This window comes from Sphaerodactylus townsendi, linkage group LG05 (assembly GCF_021028975.2).
Source record: "Sphaerodactylus townsendi isolate TG3544 linkage group LG05, MPM_Stown_v2.3, whole genome shotgun sequence".
NCBI lineage: Eukaryota > Metazoa > Chordata > Lepidosauria > Squamata > Sphaerodactylidae > Sphaerodactylus > Sphaerodactylus townsendi.
In genome coordinates this window covers 79243556-79267940 of record NC_059429.1, presented here as the reverse complement: position 1 = coordinate 79267940, position 24385 = coordinate 79243556, and the positions used below count along the sequence as shown (strand labels likewise).

Below are 24385 nucleotides of genomic sequence, written 5' to 3'. Positions count from 1 at the left end.
CTCCGACTCCTAGGTACCTCGGCCCAGGCAGAAAGATGAGACGCTGGCAGCGGCAGCAAACTGCTCCCCAGATGTTGGTCTGGGTGAAAGCTCATTAGGGGTGTGGCCGATTGCACATCGGTAGGAGGCAAGCAGAGCAGGCAAAGGATGGTGGCCTTACGAGTTGGCGGTGATGATCGCAAAGAGAGCCGCACAGAGGTTCTCGGGTGTCTCGCTGGGTGGCCTTTGCTTGGTGCAGCAGCTCTTGAGCTTGGCTGGCGGTCGCTTTGATCGCCTCCCCAGGTCATTCGGGTCTTTGGGCCTTAAGCGCATGACGGCTGCTCCTGTTGAGACCGCTGGGCGGATCCTTTAGAGAGATGTGTTCCATCTCCTCGATGGGGTTGGTTTCTCCTGGCGCCATTCCATGGCTGCTGGCCTGTCATGGCGAAAGGTCGGAGTCCACAGGGACCTGTAGGAAGAAGGACTGAAACACACCCCCTTCCCCAGGTTATGGAGGGGCGGGTCCCGCTTCAGGCTCGGCTTCTAGAGCCGATGGTGGGAGATCAAGATCGAAGTTTTGTTTGAGTTGGGGGTTTAGCCGCTTAATATAAGAAGGCTTGTTTTGCAGCCTGGCGTGAAGGTTGCTTTACTGCAGTCCTACTGGGGGCCGCCTACTCCTCCTTCTTTAATTGTTTGACAGGGGAGGGCAGGGAGGTATGCACCCTGGTGGGAATTGGCTTCAGAGCTGCCATCAGGGTGCGCCAAGGCTAGGGTCCGAGCCTCGAGGGGGGAAGGGATGCAGGCGGGTCCTGGGGATTGTGGGTATGCATGCTTAATCAGCAACACAAAAGGCTTTGGAAGCGCCTTTTGGGGGGGATGGGTGCATCCGGGAATGAAGCTAACCAGGGCGATTAGAGGGCAGATTCCTCGCACACAAAAGAAAAAGGGGGGGGGGTTTCTTTGCAAGGGAGTTGCAATCTCTACCGCGGACCTTGGTGGCTAATGCAGTGAAGGCTGGAGTGGCGCCAAATTTTGTGATCGACTATCTTTTGGGAGATGCCGCCCGGCCGCAAACCACCGGTTGCCAAGCTGCCTTAGAAGTGATGATGGTGCTATAATGCCATCACCACTGGAGTGCTTTCCAAACTGGTTTGTGGGTGAATTTGCGCGGCAGCCCTCCTTTAAACTGGGGCCTGTCCTGGCAGTGCTGGGCGGTATCAGGACGGGCCCAGATTTTAATCTAGGGAGGGCCAGTCAGCCAATTGGCCCTCCCACCTTTACTGGTCGAAAAACAGAAGGAGAAGAGAAGGGGAGAGGGAAACAGTTTCCTTTACGGAAATTGTAGGAAAGTGAATTTCGGAAGGCAACAATTGGGATCAATGATCTGTGATGGGCTTCTTTACCCATCCCAGACCAAAGTCGCTTTGACTCCTGGACCTCGGCGAGAGGTCCCTTCCCAGAGATTGACATGGATGTCTAAGACGATGGGCGGACTCACGAGCTGCCGCCGAGTCCTGGGCTGTTGACCGTGGAGCGGGCGGATGTCTGGCCTCAGCGGGTTTGTCTCCCCCCACCCCCCCCAGGATGTGCGGGTAAGCCTCGTCAAGCTCACTGGTCAGGCCACTCGGCTGCCCTGATGACGGGTCACATCAGCCGGTGTCCACCAGGCCCTTAAACATGCATCCCTCTATGGCGCAGCTCCAGGGTATGGGCATGGAGCCTCGGGATGGGTGTTTCCACCGCTGCGATGGTGGTGCTGGCTGCGCCCATGTTGGCTGCCGGGCTTTATCGCCTTTTATTGGGTCGGCAGCTGGCAGCGCATGGGGCAGGAGGATCAGCCTGCGCGCAGCTGGTTCGGGTGGGCAACTCCTGCGGGATGTTCGCCCAGATCTGGAGGTGGATGGGTCCCTCGGTGCTGAGAGTCGCATTACTCCTCGGGAATGATGAACACTTCCCCTGCTCAGCCGGGCGGAGGCCTTAGGCAGCACCAGCCCAATAGTCTCCGGTGAGGGATGGGGTCGCCATACTGGGTTGGGGCATTAGGACCCCGTGGGGGAACTTGAAGGAGATGGGCTGGGTGCACGCGGAGCGCAGATACCACGAGTGGGGGGCTGGTTCTGGGTGTGGGCCTTGGTGTCTGGGTCTGCCTCTAATATTCTCCTCCTTGGTCCTGGGCTGGGAGACGCCTGGGCGCTGAAGCTCTCCCCGACGGGCAGTCGCCTCCAATGGAAGCCTCTGGCAGCGTGGGCAATCCGGGTCTTGGGCTGCCTTCTCCTCTTGGGGAGGACCCTCCTCCATCGGGTTGCAGGCCCCCCCCCCCGGGCTGCCTACCCCCCCTTCGGAAGTGTCCGGTTCTGCCGCGAAAGTTAAAGCAGCTCATCTCTTGAGGCTGCCTCCCCGCCGTGGAGAGTGCTGCGGCGGAGGTTAGCTTGGTGGGCTGGAAGATCCGGCTGTCCTGGCAAGCCTTAAGCATGTCGGCCAGTTCAGGATCTTGCCCAGGCCCTCGCGGGATTGGCCAGCTCTGCGGCACTGCGGAGGCGTTCTCTTTAGCGAGGCGCATGAGGAGCTCGCTTTGGGCCTCTTTCGCCATATCTACCTGCCTCTTGAGCACTTCCTGGAGCCTGTTCACAAACTCGGCATAGGGCTCTTTGGGGCTTTTTTTTGTCGTGATGGTGGAGTAGAAACTCTGGGTTGGCTGGCCGGCATTGGGGACTTTGGATAAATGCCTTATAGGCGCATCTCAGAGGCTTACCGTAAGGGTGGGCCCTCTTCAGGCAGGACAATCTGATCGCTGGGGCTTGGGCGAAAAGCATCGTAAAACCGTGAAAGCTGAGCTGCTGTGTAGGCGCCAGGCCGAGGCTGCTGCCCTGTTGATGCATTGCTGGCGAACTCGCTTCCCAGATCACAAATTGTGCAGGGCTCAGGAGCATGCGAAAGGTGGTTTTCCAGTCGTCCCGAACCATTAGGTGATTCCTCGCGATTGCCTCCAGCATGCCTCTCACGAGGGGCTAGTGATTCCTACGTCCCGCATGGCTTTTATGGAGCTCGGTGAGGATATTATAGCTCAAGGGCGGTACTGGCATAAACCCGTCAAACTATGCCATATCCCTCCCCATCGGTATCTGTGAAGTGGACGGGCACAATGCGAGGATATCAGGCATCGCCTTCCTCGCCAGGGTTTCCTTCTTTAGCAGATCGTGATTAATATTTGCGCTCTGCGAGGGTCTTTGAAACGCGCCATTACGTGGCGCTGACGGAGGTGCGGTGGCTTCGGAAAATGAAGGCGGAGCAGGGAGGGGGCGGCTGAGCCGCTGGAGAATTTGAAAGGGGCTGGAGGAGCAAGGGGGGCAGAAGGAGGATTGCAGGCGCCCAATGAAGCCGGATAGAGAAAAATTCCGGGGCTGAAATTCGAGGGTGAAAGATCGAAAGGAGGGCGGCCTACGGCAAGGGAGCCATAGATCTGCAGGCTGATGGCGACATACAACATTGTCTCCACGCCAGTAGCAGTGACATCTTCCGGCACGCCGAGGCTCTGTGCTAAGAGTGCGCTCGATGTTTTCCCAGGGTCCTTAAGATTCAATGTCCCCCCCCTCTGGGTACCATGGACATTGAGCTTCAATCTCCTCAACCAATTTGCGCAGCTCCCTTCTCTTTACGGGGACCTCCTTGCCGCATTTCGCTTAACGCTTTCAGTTCGCCAACGTGTTTTGCCATAAGCCCTGCTTTTTGGGTAGGGGCTCCCATACTCACCGGTGTTCCGGCCGACGAGAGAGTGTCCTAGGACGCGTGTCTCTGGATGCGTTTTATCCAGAGGGACAGGGCGATACCGAAACGGTGGTCCCTGGATGCGCTTGATCCAGCGGACTTCGGTATCGCGGCCCTTTCCTGTACGGCGACGGTGAGCAGGGTGGAGGTTCGAGGATTCCCGGGTTTCGGCACCAGCTTGTAGTCGCACTCCACGTGGTCACGCCGCAAGAACGAGACGAGACGCGGAGATAACATCTGGTGGAGATCGCCAGCAGCGGGAGCGCGGAGCTCCGTGTTCCTAGCGAGTCTCCCGCGTGCTGGTTCCTGGCACCTTTTATTGTTATTCTATCGGGGGCGTGTAGGAGGGAGGAACGGGGGGAGTTCCGGGAGAGCGGGAGGCGGGAGATCATCATGTGATGCATGATCTCACCTGGCTACGTGCGGAGAGGAGCGTAAGCGTCTGAGCCTAATCCTCACCTGGGGGCAAGACCATTGTCCCTGCGCCCGGTGACTGAGCCAGACAGTTCATGACCCGTGACTCATAGGGGGATGAGGAGTGGGGGTGCGGTGCGACCAGAAGGCCGTAGGTCCGTTGGTGTGCCAACGTTCTACCACGGTGCTGCTGGGTCAGCAGTGCATTACTACAGTGCTTGATTCATTCTTTTACAAGTACTGTACTGCATTTCTTTTTTGTAGGGAGCTGGTCCTTTTGTTCTTGCCTAGAGGCTGGAGCACTGTGGGGGTGCAGATGCATTCATGAGATCACTTGTCAATGACCTGTTCTATTCCTGGGGAGCACTTTAAAAGGAAGTACCAAGAAGCTTTTGGGCAAATACATGCATAACTCTTCACAAAATACAGAGTAAGCAAGTTAGGTCTGTGGTCTGTTTCCCAGCCTGAAACAGTCCAGGTTGGGGGTTGGGTACTGCTAGGCCTATTGAGGAAGCCCATGTAAGTCCCAGGGAACATGTGGGTTTCCCAAATAGCGCCTCCTGGGAATGTTTCAGGTTGGGGAAATGACCTGGAGGGAAGACTTGAAACTCTTTCTTTCTCCACATGTACTGCAGTTCTCCTCACCCTGATTGGACACAAATGGGAATTGAGGCGAACCTGCAACTCATGTGCAATTGTGTCTGTCACAGGGCTGGCACCTGTATACTCTGTCACGTGTGCCTGCTCTACAACCACATACATTGATGTCAAACAGTTATTCTGACATACTTTGGCAAGTGAAACAAGACCAGCAAGCAGCATGTTATTCTGCTTGCAGTGCTAGTGTAACAGCATGATGAGGGACTTTTTTTGTACAGTTCTGTATACGACCCTTGAGGCAATTCACCAAAAAGATCAAGAATATGACAAATAGATCATACACACATGTGGCCAGATGTTTCAGTGACCTTTCTCCAGCTTTTCCTGCCTTAGCTGCTCTGGCTATTGTTCCTCCTTCAGTGTGTGGAGGTGATAACTAAAAATACCCACGTTCCAGAAATAGGTGGCCAAGCCTATACTCAGCAGCTGTGTGCTCTTGGTGTCTGTGCTGGTGGGGCTTCTGGCTCTGTGCCAGAGGGGAGGAGACCTCAACCTCTCCCCTCCCTCAGTAGTAGCAATTGGAAGCTGGAAGGAAGACTCCTTAGCCTATGAGCCTAGGTGAATGCCCGACTGTGTCCTGTGCTCAGATAGGCATTAGATGTTAGGTGATTTTTCAAAGTCCCAGTTGATTATTATGATATGTACTTTGTGATAGTGTTTAATCAGCCAGAAGCAGAGCATCCTGTTATCAGATGTCGTCTCAGGCTTGTCCATGGGAGGAGGGAGGACTGAAGTAGCCTGGCTGCTGCCGTCTGTCCCAAGGCATGGAGTATCACAAGGCTGGGCTTCTGGAAACACTGCAGATAACCTGAGTGACCCTTGCATGCCCTCTTTTATTCCATCCCACTCACAAATGCAAACTCTTGCCCTGCAGCCTACGTAAGCGTAATGAGAGAATGACAGACCTGAATCTACATTTGTTTTGTACAAAAGTACAAAATGACACCCCAATATATCATATACATATCTTTTCTTCATATATACATATATAGTCAACAATTCTTTTAAATGATAGAATAAATTATGTTGATAGAATAAATTATGTAGCCCTCTATGAACTGCTAATGAATCATAACACTTTTACAATATTTTATCCATCTATAGTGTTTGAATATTCCGTCAGGCCCTCTACACGCATAAAAAACCAACCCAAGGAGAAAGTTTTTCAGCCTAGTCTTTTTCCAAACATTTTTTTAAAAATATAGCACGCATAATTGTAACATGAAAAACACCAAACAAGCCCTATACTCCTTTGGCTTCCCCTCCTCTTAATTTGCCATAGTCTCGCCCAACTAACAGCCACAGCTTCAGTCTTACCAAAGGCTGTGACTCTGAGGCTCAGGGTCTCCCCCTTCCACTTCCTAGCAGCAGCCTAACTGGGGGAAGAGGATGTAAGCTGCAGAATGAGCCATCTCTGCTCCCTTCCTCCACCTTCTAGCAGCAGTCGAATTGGGTGAATGGACACACTCTTCCTGGCAATTGACCCACCCCACCTCCTGCCACCACCCCTTCTCTGCCGGCTGCCTCGGGCACCTGCTCCCCTCACCACCACCCCCAGATCCAGCCCTGGAGAATGGAATGGTGTTTATTAGAAAACTGGGGAACTCTGCTGATGTCATTTCTTTCCACACCCATGATTTCTGTGCTTTTTGGTTTGTTGTGTTTTTAGATCCAATTTGATGGGCACAAGGTTTACGGTGTTTGATAATGGTGTAAATCCCGACAGAGCAACATCCGACTGGTCAAATGTACGCCAGGAACTCGCAGCAGTCATTTATGTAAGTGACTAGCCTTTGAGTTTCTTTTCTCCAGGTGCAGTCTGAGCAGGCCCTAGCAGTGGCTAGATGTGTCTATCTGTCTGCTACATTTTTATTCTGCTGTTCCTCCAATGAGCTCAGAGTGATGTATGTGGTAATTGCCACCTTCATTTTATCACAACATCCCTACAAGGCAGGTTAGGCAGAGAGTGACTGTCCCAGGACACCCAGTGTAATTCAGGATGATTCATGCAGCCAGTTTACACATTATGAAGTACACAGGCTAGGTCTACCTTTTGACTTGTGTAACATGAGGTATGTGTTCTCCTCAGTTCCTGCAGGTGCAATGCCTGATAAAGATCATTCCTGTGGTGTATGTGAAGAAGGGGTTTTATTCCCCCCCCCACACACACACACACACAAACACACATCATTTACCCAACCTGAACTGGTTCGAGGGTGGGGAGGGAAGTGCTGTTCGGCCACAATCCATCAGGATCATTTTAGGATTGAAGCCCACTCTCCCTGTGAGCTGCAATCACAGGCACCACATGCTCAGGAACTTAGAAGAACTCAACTCAAATCTGATTATTGCACAAGACATAGGACGGGGAATCCAGATTCAGCCTGAGAACTCTGAAATGAATAAACTGCCACCTGGAGGGAATTTCAACTCAGAACTTTCCAGTATACTTACCAGCATACCGCACTGGCTTTCTTTTTCAGTCCTCACGGGAACCTCTGTAAGCAGGGGGATTTTGAGCACTTTCAGCCCATTATAGAAATTTCCCCTGAATGGAACAAGGCTGAAAGGTCCATCCAGGTAGTCAGTCAAAGCATACTTTGAATCACAGGTGATATAGTGTCCACTCTGCAGTGCGTAACCTTCGGGAGGGGAGCAACCATACCTGCTATCATTTTTCTGAGTCAGAAGAGTAATGCACTTATGTTGACAAAGGAAAATGCAGTCTTTGAGGAGGCATGCTTCATGTTATTGTTCTTACTCCTTTATTATGACTTTTGTATAAAATTTGTGAATTCCTTTATTCTTAAATAAAGCTAAGTCTTTCAAATTATAGCTAAGTCTTTCAAAAGGGTTTACAAAAGCATAAAACAAAAATGACAATAAATAGCATTAAAACACAATTCGCTTAATAAAACTGCAAAATTATATACTCTATAAAATATCAGTTGGCATACTACACAACAAAGTCTACCTGAACAGCCAAGTATTTTCAATTTGGAATAAGCTTGGTAAGCCACTCTCTGTGGCAATTCTGCAATATCAAGGAGGCCCTGTTTCCTGTGGCCCTTTATTATATACTCAGGGGCACTTTAAGCAGGACCTGTGTAAAAGATGAAAATATTGGGAGGTGGTAGTTCCTCAGACCTTTGAAATATGCCCAGAAAGTGGAAAACTTTGAGAATGGGTTCTGTATATTCTATGCAACCAATTCTAGTAGGGAGCCTTGTCACTATACTCTGGAGCCACTGAGGTTTCCAAATATTTATCCAAAGCAGCCATGAACGTATCTCGTGGCTTCAAATGCAGGAGTTCTCCAAACTTGCATACTTCTTAAACCACAGTGTAATGAAATATAGTGCCTCACCTATTACGTACCTACCGGTATTTAAAATTTAAAAAGATAACAAGAATGTGTATCCACAGTTACATGAAGTAAAGGTTTGAACTGAAAAAAAATCTTGCTTTACTCCCTTACCCCCTTCATTCTGACCTGGCTCTTCTCATGCTTGTGATAAGGCAGACTTCCTCTCATGCCTTGTGGATTACCTCTGTATGCAAGGGAATGTCTCTTACAATATCATGCCCTCTTCAAGATCTCTTCAAGAAAAAAGGCAAACTCTATGCTGGGAATAATTAGGAAATGAATTGATAATAAAACTGCAAAGATTGTCATGCCCTTATATAAAGCAGTGGTGCGACTGCACTTGGAGTACTGTGTTCAGTTCTGGTTGCCACATCTCAAAAAGGATATCGAAGAGATAGAAAAAGTGCAGAGAAGGGCAATGAGGATGATTGAGGGACTGGAGCATCTTCTTTAGGAGGAGAGGCTGCAGCATTTTGGGACTCTAGTTTGGAGAGGAGATGTCTGAGGGGGGATATGATTGAAGTCTATAAAATTATTCATGGGTTAGAAAATGTTAACAGAGATAATTTTTTCTCTCAATCTCACAGTACTAAAACCAGCAGGCATACATTGAAAATGCTGGTGGGAAGAATTAGGACTAATACAAGGAAACACTTCTTCACGCAACGCATGATTGGTGTTTGGAATATGCTGCCACAGAAGGTGGTGATGGCCACTAACCTGGATAGCCTTAAAAGGGGCTTGGACAGTTTTATGGAGGAGAAGTTGATGTATGGCTACCAATCTTGATCCTCCTTGATCTGAGATTGCAAATGCCTTAGCAGACCAGGTGCTCAGGAGCAGCAGCAGCAGCAGCAGAAGGCCATTGCTTTCACATCCTGCATGAGAGCTCCCAAAGGCACCTGGTGGGCCACTGCGAGTAGCAGAGTGCTGGACCAGATGGACTCTGGTCTGATCCAGCAGGCTCTTTCTTATGGTCTTATGTTCCATGTTTTAGGCAAAAGGGTAAAAACACAGAGATATGTGCTGTCTGTGCCTGTGGGTCACCACCAGACATGGAAAAAAACCTTGGTCATTACTATGACTGCTATTTCATCACCATTATCATCATCTTCATCACCATCAATACACACAATGTTTTACAGTGAAAAAGATCCCTGCCTTGAGGGGCTTTAAAATTATAAGGACAGAGGTGCAAACACAGATAGAGCAGGGGAGGGATTTGTGTTCATTTCAGTTATACATTATTAGGCTTATTTTAAAGGGGGGATGAGGACTGAGGGGTTGTTCCAAAGACTCCACAGGAAAGTATATTTTGACAAGAGATTTGGAGTAAAGGAAGTGACAGAGTCACCTAGGAGATCTGAAAAGCAGTTCCTGGCTACAAGGGGAAAAGATGGAGTTGTTCGATGGAAGAGAGGACTTTGGGACAGCTGTGGGTGGTAGAGTTGGATGATCAAAGGTCATGGGGAGGAATAGTTTAGGACTTGTATATGGGAGCAGAGAAATGGGGGCCATAGAGGGATGGCACATGGTCAGAACTGTGAAAGGTGAAAGTTTTGGCTGCAGTGCTAAATCATTATTGTTTAATAGGTGCATGGGGGTTGAGTATTGGGTTCACAATGGCTGTGGAAAAGGTACTAACATGCTTGGGAGGGAAAAAAAGTTGGTGCTTCAAACTATTAAAAATCAGATGGTGCTTTGGGTATTGATATGCAAGTTCTTGATGATTTGAGGGTTTTCTGTTTCAGGAAACAAATGTACTGGGATTCAAGGGGCCTCGAAAAATGACAGTAGTCATCCCTGGAATGAATTCAGACAATGACAGGATTCCAATCCGACCCCGAAATGTAAGTCACTGACAATATGTCTATACCAAAGATACAGGCTTATTTTGAGTAACACTGCCAATGTTGGCAATGCATACAATAATAATGGGGAAATGTGAGAAGATTGAAATGGGATTGGTCATACTCATGCTCTACCCTAGTCCTCAACAGTAAGTTTATAATTTCGAGAGGAAGATCACACACAGAAGCCAAGAAAAAATAAAAAGGTCCAGCCTCTGCAAGGGGCTCAGCCACAAGCAAGTGGGAAAGGTGAAAAGGACATTAGGCTGGCCTCAACCAGAGCCAGATCTTTTTCGGCCCTAGCTCCAGATTGGTGGAATTCTCTGTCCTCTGACATCAGGGCCAAGCAGGACCTTGTTCAATTTCACAGGGCCTGTAAGACAGAGGTGTTCCACTAGGACTTTGGTTGAACCCATCCATCCACTGCTATAACACCAGTTGGCCTCCCAACCGCTTACCATCAACAGTCAATTGGACCATTGTTATTGACAGCAGTGTCCACGCATTGTTTCATCTACTTATAGCACACTCCCCTTCACAATTACTTTGTCCCCCCTGGCTTACCTTTAAGATCTGGGATTGTGATTAATAGGCTGAAGGATAATTATTGCCTTCAGGGTTAGGAAGAGGGAACTGGGTTGGTTTCATCTATTTTAATGCTGATTTTATGTACTGTTTTTAATTGACTGTAAGCCACCCCAAGCCTGGCTGTGGCCAGTGATGGGTGAGGTACAAGTTTTTTTTAAAGGGAGTGCAGTCTCTCAAATGAGATAGAGCCATTGTGCAGTAATTGCGAGAACAGACAGCCTTTCCCACTGGCGTAATGCCCATTGGGCAAGGTGGGCAGCTGCCCAGGGCATCACCTTGTGGGGGGCATCAAAATGCTGAGTTCGTTTTTGGGTATTTCAGTGGTTTTCCATTTTTGGCCTGCAGGGGGCGCAGTTTTTAGGCTAGAAGCACCAAAATTTCAGCATATCATCAGGGGACTGTCCTTATGCTACCCCCCAAGTTAGGTGAAGTTTGGTTCAGGGAGTCCAAAGTTATGGACTCCCAAAGGGGGTGCCCCTATCCCCCGTGGTTTCCAATGGGAGCTAATAGGAGATGGGGGCTACAGTTTTGAGGGTCCATAACTTTGGCCCCCCTGAACCAAACTGCACCAAACCTGGGGTTTATCATTAGGGCAGTCTCCTGATGAGACCCTGAAAGCTTTGAGACTGTGCCTTCAGAAATGTGCCCCCCCCCCCAGCCTGCAACCCCCATTGACAGCAATACAGAAAACTCAATGCAGAACAAAGTTTCTTGGGCAAATATCGGGATGTTCTTGCAGGGAGGGCATTCTTGGACGTATCAGCACCAAAATTTCAGGGTATCATCTGGAGACTGTCATGATGGCAGCCCCAATGTTTGGTGCAGTTTGGTTCAGGGGGTCCAAAGTTATGGACCTTCAAAAGGGTAGCCCCCATCTCCTTAGCAAAGAATGTGGGATGGGGTACCCATGGTACTGATATGTCTAAAAGTGCACCCCCTCCAGGCACCAATGTCCTGGTGCAAAAAAAATTTGGTTGTGGTGGAGTGGCCACTCATGGGGGGGGGGGCATCCAACTCAGGTTTTGCCCAGGGCTACAGTTTGCCCAGGGCTGCCTTGTTACGCCCCAGGCCTTTCCACTCCCAACACAATTATGCTCCAAGAACACAATAAGAAATCACATGGCATTGATCACATGGCAGGAAGAGAGGAGTAATGACTTCACCAGTGTCAAGGTTAGGCTCACGGGTAGTGGACTAAAAGAGCTCGGGACAGGAAACAAGATAAGCAGCAAAAGTCATAGGATAGGTGAGGAACAAAGAAAGATCAGACAGAGCTATGGACAAATCCTCTCTCCTTCTGCAGTCTTAACTGCTGCTCCTTTGCATGCATGCCTAAAGAGATAAGAGGCGAGGCACCCCTGCTTTTTGTGCATGTGCATTACAACAGGATCTTCCAACAGGCCGGGGGGAGGGGGGGAGGAGGGATGCTGATTTTATAGGGATTTGACACCCAACAGGTATGATGTTATGATCTACCTGAGGATTCCGACCCATGGGTTAAAAACCTCTAGGCTACAGCATTGGCCTTGGATATCAGAGACCCAAGTTCAGATCCTCACTTAATCTTCACTTGGTTGTATGAATAAGTATGGAAATACTGATCACCCAGCAGTTCCTTGAGTAAGTCTCCAAATGCAGGCAAGTGTGTTGATCATGGCCTGGTCTTAGGTTTTTCCTTTGGTGGCTCCCATACCACAAAAGATACTTCATAAGAAATGAACCATCCTCCATGGCCTTCAGAAAGCTCTGTAAAATGCCCAGGAGGGCATTTTAGGGAGGATAGTGGTAAAGCTACTTGGATTTTATCATGGGAGAAAAGTGGATTAAAGGTATAGGTTGGTTGGTAAGTAGTCAGGCTGAAAGGGAAGGAAAAGAACCCACACCCCTGGATCATTCTGAGGATAAAATGGAAACCTTCACTAGTGACCCTGAGGAAGAATAGAATGAAATATGAAAGATAAATAATTGTTGCAGACTGGTTGTGGTGGGGTTTCTGGGCTTTGTGGCCGTGGTCTGGCAGATCTTGTTCCTTGTTGCAGACTTCATCTGTCCCGTATGCAGGCCTCAGGTTCCTCTCAAGCAGAGGCAAGACTAAAATACTATTTACACCTCCTATGCAGAAAGATTGGAGTTCTTATCATGTAAGGATCCAGATTTGGGATATTTCTTAAACTTAACAACAGCCAAATGGCATAATAGCCATTACTGTAGTCCTCTCTTATAGTGCTGATAGGGAGATAACATCCATGAACAGAAATGGTGTGATTCCTAGAGACAGCTAGATTCGAGTCCAGTAGCATCTTAGAGACCAGTAAGGGTTTGGGGGCGTGAGCTTTCAAGAGCTTTCAAGAGCCAAAGCTCTCAAGATAGTTTGTCAGGTAGCTTTGATTCTTGAAAGCTCACACCCCAAAAAGCTTGTTGGTTTCTAAAGCATAACTGGACACAAATCTAGCTGGCCTATTGCAGATAACCATGGTTTCCCTCTGCAACTGTTTTTATAGAAGAAGTTGGTGTCTTTCTGGAACGCCTCACTCTAGAGCTTTTCTCACTTGTTCCCAGGATAATGATGGACTGCTCCTGAGATGGCAAAACAAGATAATGGAGAACTTAATTGAACTGCACAACAAATCCCCAGCATGGAACGATGAGACCCAGTCCTATGTGCTGAACTTCCATGGCAGGGTCACCCATGCCTCCGTCAAGAATTTCCAGATTGTGCACAGCAATGACCGTAAGTTCTTTAGAATGGATGCCACCGAGATTTGAATGGCCTCTGTTTGGGGCTACCACAAGGCTGTAATTCAGGATATTAAGAGGGGTACCTCTAGATCAGTGGTTCTCAACCTGTAGGTCACGACCCCTTTGGGGGTCAAATGACCCTTTCACAGGGGTCGCCTAAGAACATCGGAAAACACATATTTCCAATGGTCTTAGGAACTGAGTCACAAATAATTTTATGGTTGGGGGGTCACCATAACATGAGGAACTGTATTAAAGGGTCGTGGTATTAGGAAGGTTGAGAACCACTGCTCTAGATTATTTGCTGCTCTAGACAGAGCAGTAGAGCACAAGGGCTGGGCAAGGACGTCCCTGCACAAACATGAGAGTGCAGCTGGGAACATTCTCCTGTGCTACAAAGAATCCTGTGGCACGTGCTCCATTCAAACATAGAGCCAGCAAAGCAGAAGGGCAACTTAGATCGATACTTCCCTCCTGCATGGTGAGCAGCTCTTGGAGCGGGCTGAATTAGTGGCAATCTACAGTTGAGCTTATCTTGAAAGTGGGGCACGTCCAGTCTTCACAGTACTGACCTTACTTTCAGTGCACCAATCTGGCTTTACCATGTGCCAAATTTCAGAGATGTTTCCATTTTTTCATTTTTGTGTGTGCCTGCAATGGCTAACCTAGATATGCCCTTAATAAAAATGAACTCTGCAGAGAACTGGGATGAGGTAGGAGAAGAGACTTTTTTTTTTAACTTCAGCTTGTCTAATGTCTGCACTACCACTCATACTCGTCTCCTTCCTTCAACTGGAAAGTGACATGGTCAGTGCAGTTTGCCCTTCTAGTTTCTCACAATGAACACAAGATTGCCCCAGGAAAAGTGCTCCTATCTTTTGCAGAGATATTTCCTAGGTCCCTAGTTATACATACATACATACATACATACATACATACATACATACATACATACATACATACATACATACATACATACATACATACATACATACATACATACATACATACATACATACATACATACATACATACATACATACATACATACATACATACATACATACATACATACATACATACACACACACACAGATGCTGCTATTGGACATAACCAGTGAGAAAGTGAGGCTGCAGTTCTCTGAAACATGGCAGCTATCCAACCAGCCATGGATTTTACAGAGTAGCTTCCCTTCCTGCTGTCACTCACAAAGCCATGGGGGGGTGTCAGTGGTTTGTCAGGAACAGTGTGGGGGCAAAGCAGGGATCTGCAGTGGAAGGGGCAATGTACTCTCTTCTGTAAATGTACCCTCTTCTGCTGTTCTGGTAGATGAAAGGCTGGATACTGGCCACTTACTTGTACCTATGGTGGCTGATTTTGTCAACCAATTCAGGGAGGTGCCCTAAAAAGATGGCACATTTTTTTCCTACATAAATATATTTCAGTTGAAGTTGGTGGTACATCTTTCAAGGTCACAAGGTGGATCCTACAACTCCTTTCTTCTTAGTGAGGGAGTCTGTTCTAGAGAAAGGAGTTTACTCTGAAGGTAGGTGACTTTTCCTCCAGAACAAGGTTGCTTCCTCTGAAACAAAACTCTTCACTTAGTAGAAAGGTAGGATCCAACTCTATAAATTTAGGGTAGGTTCAAATGGGCATTGCTCTTCTATGTAGAGGCTTTAAGTATTTTACCACCCTGGCAGTAATATGCACAGAAACCGAATGCAAGTTCAGAAATCTAAATCAGTATATATTTGACTAACCACAGAACTCCTTTTTGCAGTCAAAAGGACCCTTCTGCAATCTATAAACAGTGATCACTACAAGAGAAGGCACAGAATTTGCAACAAAAACTCCAAAAGCAGCCAGATTCTTTAGAGAGTTTTAGAGGACAGCATGGCATGAGGGGGGTGGTGGGGGTGGAATATTACCGTACAGGAGTCTCTCTTATACTAATAAGCTATCTGCCGAACCCTGAAGTTCTTTGACAGTCATATGATAGTGATCCAGCAGAGGGAGCATAAGTCTAAACAGACTACAAGGAGAGATTCTAGGCAATTTGCAAGGTACCATCGATCCTGAAAAGAGTCTGGAGTTAGAATTTTTGTTTTGCTTTTTACATTGACAATTCCTCCTAAGAGAGTACAAAATGCTGGGTATAAATACATGAAGCACTTGTAAAGTGTGAAGACTGGATGTGCCTGCTTCCTCTATATAGTCTCAGGGTACATTCAAAATGGTCAGCTATGTCCTCCAATCAAAAATATTTGCTCTGAACTTCCCACTGGACAAGAATAACTTCCAGGGAAAGGAGGAGAGAGACAAGGTGTCAGTGACTGCAGTAATGCCACTGGTGAGGGATGTGTACGTACAGTTAGTCTTGTTTACCCAAAAAAGATTTAGAAGGTTTTATCATAGTTGCTATCTTGACTAGCACAACACTTGTCTACATAAACTGGGCATCCCAGGAAGTTTCAACTATGCCCTATTGCTGTGAAACACTAGGTCATTCACACTTTGATAGGAATTCTAGATGGGTATCTGTGTTAGTCTGTTGCAGCAAAAATAAACAGGAGTCTTCTGGTACCTTGAAAATAATATTATTCCAGCATAATCTAGATTCTAGTTCAGAGTTCTAGCTCGTAGATGTTTATGCTGGAATAATATATTGTTTGTCTCTAAGATACCTGTAAAAGAAATGATGAATACCCTTCAGAGATAACAACTCGCTGTTTTACTTGGTTGCATGCATACATATGAAGCTACCTTGTACAGATTCAAACCCTTGACCTGTGAAGGCCAGTATTGTCTACTCAGACTGGCAGTCTTTCACATCTTCTATGACCTGATCCTTAACTGGAGATTCCAGGGATTGGACCTGTGATTGAACCTGGAACCTGAGGTCACAGAGGCCCCACTTCTGCCAGGGAACACTGATTCCCTTGCAGCTCAGTTCAGCTTCTGATTAGTGCCATGAATGTGCAACATCAAATGCTGAAGTTTAAGAGATTGTAAGCAGTGCTGAAGCATTAAGCAGAAAAAAAATTAAGCAGAAAAAAATTAAGACTTGCCTCTTGCTCCTAGTCACAGCATATATTCAGGCCATGTGTATCACAAAGCTCAAACTACATTGTTCAATGAACACCCAGTATGCATCCATCATTGCTGAGGGCATCTGCCAATCTAGCCAAACGAGAAAGTACTATACAGGTATGTATACAGGTCCAATCTATGGATGCCAATGCCATGTTATAGAAGAATTTGGCCATTTAAAAATACTGAGAGTGGCACAGAAGGACCAGGTGATCTTATCCCCCCCCCCCCCCCGGCAAACATTTCATGTGCCAAAACAGCCCTGTTTTAGCACTTGAAAAGATATAGGAGGGGAGACAAGATTTGCTGGTACCACTAGCCTCATGCCATTTTTAAATGGCCAAATCCTTCTTTAAAATGGCAACACCATCCATGGGTCAGACATTTGGAAATTGGGGCATCTGCTTTGGCACTTAGTGATATCTCTTTCAAAATTGGTTAGTGTGTGTTGACCAACTCTGAGTATCTGGGCTCAAGATCTTGAGTAGTTAATTTTGATTTTGATAATTTTGATTTCATCAGAAACTCGAGTACAATCAGAAGATAAAATATTGCAACTGTGGGACTTTTATCTCACTCAACAGTGCTGGGACTGTGGGCGCTGTGGAAACCACCTCAGCACAGCAAACAGAAGCAGCAGAGCAGTTTTGCAGAGTGACTGGTTGCCACCTGTCCAGCCCAATCAGGAGATGTTACTGTCTGGAGTATAAGGTTACAGGACAGAAAGAACCTGCTAGGGGCCCCAGTTATTTTTACAGATTTCTTGTTACCCTCACTTGTAACAAAGGGAGTAATGGCCAAAACAGTAAATCAGAGAGAGTTCTAGAATGCCACAAATGCTTTGGTGAGGAATTCTGGTGAGGGGGCAGTTCTCTTGGGGGAGGCAGCACATACTACTTCTTCTGCCCTGTCACCCAGCTGGGAAAAAAAAGTTCTTACTTGGTAGCTCTGTTGAGGAAACAGCAGTTCGTTGCTCAGCAGGTGGCTGGTCACCTCCTGAACTCTGCTGTGCTCTTTCCTTTCCCCTTCATGCTCGCTTCTTCTTAGCATTTGAATAGGAGTATACTAGATAAAATGCTTTGTTCAGCTTCGTATTAGCAACACAGCTTTGGTCCTGAAAAAAGAGATACAATTCATATTGTAAAAGTGGTTCTTTTGAGACAGCACTTCTCTGGAAAGGATCCTCTGGTGACCTCAGGTTCCGCTCAGTTATATAGAGGGAACTAATACCCTATTTCCCTGAATATAAGACATCCCCTGAAAATAAGACATAGTAGAGGTTTTGCTGAAGTGCAAAATATAAGGCATCCCCCGAAAGTAAGGCGTAGCAAAGTTTTTGTTTGGAAGCATGCCCGACGAACAGGACACAGAAAAATAAGACATCCCCTGAAAATAAGACATAGCACATCTTTGGGAGCAAAAATTAATATAAGATACTGTCTTATATTTGGGGAAACACGGTAAGTAAACACATGGAACTGCCTTCTGCTAAATCAGATCCCTGGTCCACCTGTTGTCTACTAATATTGGTTGCAACTGACTCTCCAGGGTTTCTTGCAGAGAAATATCTTTCCCAACACCAGCTACCTGAGGATGCTAGGAATTGGGGCCCTTCATCGTGCAAAGCTCATATCCTACCACTGAGTTATAACACCTCCCTACAGATGTGGGAATAAAAATATTCAGGTATTCTGTGAGCTGTGCTTTCTGCTGCCTCCCACTCTGGAGAGTAGGTCACTGACATGGGACAGCATTGGTAAGAATTCCACAACTTATTTCTGGAAAACCACAAGCACTCTTTGAGAGCCAGCATAGTATAGTGGTTAAGAGTGGCAGACTCTAATCTGATGAACTGGTTTTGTTTCCCTGCTCCTCCACATGAAGCCTGCTGGGTGGCCTTGGGTTAGTCACAGTTCTCTCAGAATTCCCTTGGCCACACCTACTTCACAAGGTGTCTGTTGTGGGGAGAGGAAGGGAAGGAGTTTGTAAGCTGCTTTGATACCATTGAGAAAAGTGGTGTATAAATCCAAACTCTTCTCCTTGTCTCCTTAGTGCAACCAACTTTTGTGAAGGCTGATGCTAGTATTTGGGCCCTTGCTAGATTACCACTTGTATGCTCCACTTATGAGAATTATTGTGGAGTCTGCAATAGTGATGTAGTCTATGTTCAGGTGGGCATAGAGCTCTTCCATGTAGCATCATCCCTGCTTTTAGGATGGGAGTGTGGCTTCTCAAAGCATTTGATCAGGTGTGGGTGACGTTCCTGTGCAGAGGTATACTGTGGTACCACAATCTAGTACTTCATCTCCATCCACCTGTGCTGCGTTAGGCAGTGAGAGAAGCAAAAGCTGTAATTACTGTTGCTCTTCATCTAAGATTAAAACCGAACCTGTTCTTGATCATCTCCTGAACTGATAGTGTCTTATCCACTTTCTTATAGTTGACTATATCGTCATGCAGTTTGGCCGGGTATCTGATGATGCTTTTACCATGGACTACAACTACCCGCTCTGTGCAGTGCAAGCTTTTGCCATTGCTCTATCCAGCTTTGATGGGAAGTTGGCCTGCGAGTAGTACTCCTAGGATCCTATCACAACCGGAGTGCACTCAGCCTTGAGCAGCCTGGCAAAATCCCTTCTCTCTGGAATGGACGCTGCAGACAACGATTTGCTTGATGATACAAGGCAACAGAGACGTTGTGTACAAGGAACAACCTCACAAGTGTTTTACTCAGTATTGCCAGTTCCAACTGGATATGACTTCTGAAGAAATCATTAGGATCTGTAAACATGAATCCTTATTCACAGAGTATGGTTTAATTGGTGACATCATCTGCACACTCATGTCTCTGGCACTGGCTCTTGTGTGAAAAATAATTATTATGAACCCGAGGAAACAGCTGCTTTAAGTTGCGGCATCTTGGACCGTGACTCTCAGAAACTATAGCATTTGTGTATTCTTTGTTAATTTACTTACACCCAAGAGATCTGGAAGTAGCTAATGGTCTCAGACTATCAAATAGTCACTTCCTGTGCACGTAACAGCCAAGGCTAGCATTGGTTTGATACTTTGAATCTCAGAAACATTTGTACTGCTTAGATTCATCAGGGTGGGGGTTATTTGGTAATTTACAATGTAAATGAAAGAAAGGGGTTATTTTTTTCTGTACTATTCATGGCCAATAAACGAGCAACTGCTAGGAGAAGCCCTATTGGTTGTCCCTGTAGAAATCGTAGTCTACCTAACTACAGCTAAAGTAATTTGGTAGTCTGTCAATTAACAAGATGCTTTTTAGCAGTGCAATGAATTTAGAGATGGATTTGCAGTTTTTAGTGACTTACCGGTACTTTAAATACCAGCAACTGGTGCAGAAAAATAGTGCAAATCCCACCCCCTCTATATTTATTATTATTCAGCAAACCCCACAATTTCTTGACTGGCATATCACATGATATTTAGACAGTTTTTAGTTTATGTGGAGTAACTTGGCTCACAGAGAGTTTATGTGGAGTAACTTGGCTCACAGAGAATCAAATGTGCATAGGACAACTACATGTGAAACAGTTTTCAGTGAATATGTCGTGTATGTGGACTTGGAGGACTTTTCTGAATAATGATTTTGGTTCCAGACCCATATATTAACAACATTACTTGATATCTTCCTCAGAGGAGTCCCATCTGTTTTGTTTTTGAGGCTCCATCTTGTCTCTTTCATTGTGTTCAAGATTATCACATGGTTTTTGCCAGAATGTAAGCAAAATACTAGCAATTGCTCAGGGGAAGTTTACAACATGAAATTGGATGCGGAGAGGAGGACAGGCAAAGATAATACAGGATGGATAGTCACAAATGCTGTAGTGCTCATTTTAGTCGGGGATGAAGGCTAAGAAATGAAGCCAAAGGTTTGTTGGAAGAAGTAAGGCTTGAGGAGGGATTAGAAGGATAAGAGAACTGTAGAGGTGATAGTGATATAAATGGCTGCATTGAGATACAGCATGATGTCTGAAAAGGAATAGCTATCTCAAGCATCTTTCTAAGCTTTGAAAATAACTTCTCCACTCTTGGACTATCAATCGAGGCTTAGCTGCGCCAAGGAATATTTGTTTGGGGCTCTGGACCATATAACTGCTATTAACAGACATGTTTGTGAGATAGGGACAGGATTTCAGGCATACTTAGAAGGTAGGAAAGTGATACAGTGCTTACACACAGATTTACAGTAAGGAAACCTTATACTTGCAAACATTACCTAATTCCCCTTTAAAGTAATCGAAGCTAGTAGCCATTATGTGGCAGCAAATTCTACCAGTCATTCATATAATTTTACATATTTGTTAATCTTGCTCCACTTATTCTGCACATTCTTCTTAGTTTTCTTTAGTTTTAGGTTATTGTTACTTGTGCTTTGAGCTTAGGTTATATATAAAAAAGATAAAGAATAATACCCAAATAGAAGTAAGTCTGCCCCCATCACTATCTGTCCTCTTTTCGTACAGAAGTATCAGAAATGTTTAGGATCCTCCATCCTTCACACTAAACAGGATTAGATCAAGCCATTTCTCAGCAAGAGAAGAAGGCATCAGGAGGAGCTGTTTCAGGAAGTACATACTGACAGTGACTCAGAAGGTGTGGTGCTTTGTGAGTTGTTTCATAACACCTTGCAAGAGTATCGATGAGGCTCATGATGACACTTTTCAGATGACATTGGGAGGGCCTGTCCTCATGGGGGTTCTTGTAATATAGAAATAAGTGGGCTTAAATTTAGCTGGAGCAATGGGATTAAGAAACAATAGTTCCTTTTTCTTCTGGATTTCAGTTGGACAGAGTGAGAGCCTTCACTTCCTGTCTAAATGTCTGTATGTAGTGTTAACTGTGGGATGTCAGATGTCTTCCAAGTCATGATGAATCATGCAGATAGGTGTGGAAAGAAGGCTGGAATTTTTTTTTTCATACATGAGCTGTAATTAATTGTTATTGTTATTCTTATTAATTAGCAAAGGGTTGGAGAAGATACCTAGCAGGCAGACTGTAAAGTTTCTGGCCTCTTTCTCTTTTTTAAAAAAAATGTGGAACGAATGATTGATTTAATCATGCATAGCTTCCTCCCATTGCCAATATTTAACATGTTTCCTGCTGGGAAATCAAAGTCAATCTTGGATTCAGAAATGCACATGATAGCCTAAAATTTGTCATGTCATATAACTGCGCCAAGTAGTACTATTTTCCCTTTGGGTTCCGCCTTCCCTCCTTCAGTATTTTTAAATTTCTCACCATGCACCTCAAAAGGAGCCTCTATTTTGAATACTTTAGAACTCTCATGGGGCCATTAACAGCCCACTGCCTGAGGGCAAGGGGGCAATTTACCCCCCTTTCAAATACCATGATCATTACTCAGAACTGCCTTTGACTAAGAAGCACACAGGTTGTACACCCTGACAGACTGCCATAATAAACAATGAAATGGATCTATTTACAACCTGGCTTGGATCCACCAAAGCATTTGCATGAATGGAAGGATTTCTGCCTGTGGAATGTGATTTACTTCCTTTCTTCACTACTGTCCAAAATGCTCCCTGAAAATTTTGAGGGGCATTTTGACCTGCAGAAGGAAAAAGAAGATGATTATTCATGTTCTGTTGAAGGACTCTAGTGTAACCAATACAAAAAAATCATACATTTCAAAAGCCCAAATATCTGTGCTTCAAAAAGGGTGCCTGCCCTATGTAGATAATGAAGTCTATATCACTAAGGCACATATTGTCAAGATGTTCTTTTTAATTTTTTTATTAATGCTTTACTGAAAAAAATTCTTATGTTGTTTTGGATAGGTAGAATTCAACCGTGCACACTGTGGACCTCATTGAATCTCCACATAGCTAAAATTTCTTCACCACAATTGAAAATGGTGGCTGTAGATGTCATTTACACAAGATCACACCATTGTCAAAAATGATGCTAACTCATAGTTGGACTCTGCTAAATTGTTAATCAAAAGCATGGGTTTTGATTGTAGCCAAACCAAATAGCATTGTTGCCCTACTAAGAACAAAACAACTGGCATACTCTCAATTTTGATGCCTCACACAAGTAAAAGGAAGAACTTAAAGAAACCCTAGAGCAGGGGTGGGCAATTATTTTTGCCATGGGGCCGCATAAGAAACAGAAAATATTGTGGAGGGCCGGGCCAAAAGGCTGAACTCAATTCTGCATAATATTTATTGTATTTCTTTATATAAAAAAGCAGTAAATAGCATTATTTTGACAAGCGGGCAAGACTATGTTAAAGTTATGCAATGAAAAAGTGAGGTTGAGTTCCAAAAAAATGTAATTTATTCACACAAATTTCTCAAAACAATGGTAGACAAAATGTTAACATTTTTTACTATTTGTGACTCATACGGGCCAGTCAGGGTCATCCGGCGGGCCGGATGTGGCCCGCGGGCCGTATAATGCCCAGGTCTGCCCTAGAGAGTAAAAACAGCTTCCACTAACTGCCCACTCCTCACATCTGAGTCTTTTAGCAACAATTTTTTCCACATTCCTCCCACACAAAAGACAACTGGAAAACTCCTAGCTCACTTCAATAACCTAAGCAGTGAAAGCACCTTAAAGACAACCTATTTTTATTTAAGCATGTGCTCTTGTGGACTAGGGGCAACAGTTATTAAAATTTTATAATTTCTTGGCTCAATGTATAAATGTTTCCAAATGATAATACTCAGCATAGAATGTTAAACAAGTCTCTGATCATATGCAGAATGTTTAATCAATTCAGACCATCAAAGAGTTGCACAGGTGGATGCAGATAAGTCCTTTAATGCTAACCCCTCTCACCTCCAATAGGACTCACTAAATTCTGTGAAACCACATGAACAATTAAGACAGAGTATGTCCCCCGCTAAACCAAAGGCCACAAAAACTACCTTATATTATAACTTCATTTAGATTAGTGGGTCTGGATCTTGTTACTGCCTGGTTGGGAAATTTCCTGTGAATTCTGTGTTTGTCTCCTTGAGTGGAAAGGAAACCATGGTGAGTAAATTCTAAGTAGTGACTGGCCATATTTGTATTCAAAATAGGAACCAATTAAATACAGTCTAGGAGATGGTCACTTGCTGCTTCCCACTCCCACAGGTATTCATGTAGGAAGGAGAAAGATGTTCTAGGCTGTGTATTGAATACCATTTTAAGGCTTTTGCATGATGGTCCCTCTCAGAAGTGCTGTTCTCAATGGTTCTGCCTAATGAAATGATGCCAGAATCCCCTGAGTATCATGTCAATTTCAAAAGCTCTCTAAGGTGATTTCAAGTAGCATCACATCCTTAAACTGATCAGGGTGGTGTTTGGGTGTTGACTAAAATTGGAATGATTCATCCTTTCAATTCAATCAGCATCATCCCAAAGCCTGCATTTTTTAACATCTCTGGAGCCATTCATACCTTTGTAAAGGTAGAGGTGCTTTAATTAATGAATTGGAACACTTGCATGTGACTTTGCCTTTGAGTTGCTTTATAAAAACAATTCCCAACCTTGTTATCATTCTTGCTCTCTGGGGAATTGTTTATAAACTCTTCAGTGTATTTTCTCATGTGTGATGAGCATACATATGTATCACTGCATACACATATGCATGAGGCTATACTCGATGGCAGATTCCTATGACGGGTACATATGGTGCAACAAGCTCTTTATTTCATAAACGTGAGTGATATCCATGAAAGACCTTCATCTTGTGTGGAAACTCTTTGGAAGAAGGTACAGGTAACTTGGGGAGGGACAACAAATTTTAATGTCATGTTTTGTTTCAGAATTTGTGAAAAAATTCTCCTTGTATCTGGAAAAGATTAGCTATGTTTAGGAAGTCCCACCCCCTTTGTTTATATGGAACCTGCCTTTGTTTAAATGGATTGGAGCGGAAGAGGATACCTGAGT

General features: G+C 45.3%; 1 protein-coding gene across 2 annotated transcripts in view; it reads left to right on the top strand.

Annotated features, from left to right (window-relative positions):
- Positions 1 to 19655, top strand: part of TULP1 (TUB like protein 1) — a 48274-nt gene extending 28619 nt beyond the window's left edge. For both annotated transcript variants that reach the window (XM_048498667.1, XM_048498666.1), the window contains 4 exons: positions 6488 to 6596; positions 9937 to 10035; positions 13183 to 13354; positions 18894 to 19655. In XM_048498667.1, coding sequence (XP_048354624.1) covers positions 6488 to 6596; positions 9937 to 10035; positions 13183 to 13354; positions 18894 to 19027 — 514 coding nt within the window. In that variant the 3' untranslated portion in view covers positions 19028 to 19655. The remainder of the gene's footprint in view (positions 1 to 6487; positions 6597 to 9936; positions 10036 to 13182; positions 13355 to 18893) is intronic.
- Positions 19656 to 24385: the final 4730 nt, after the last annotated feature.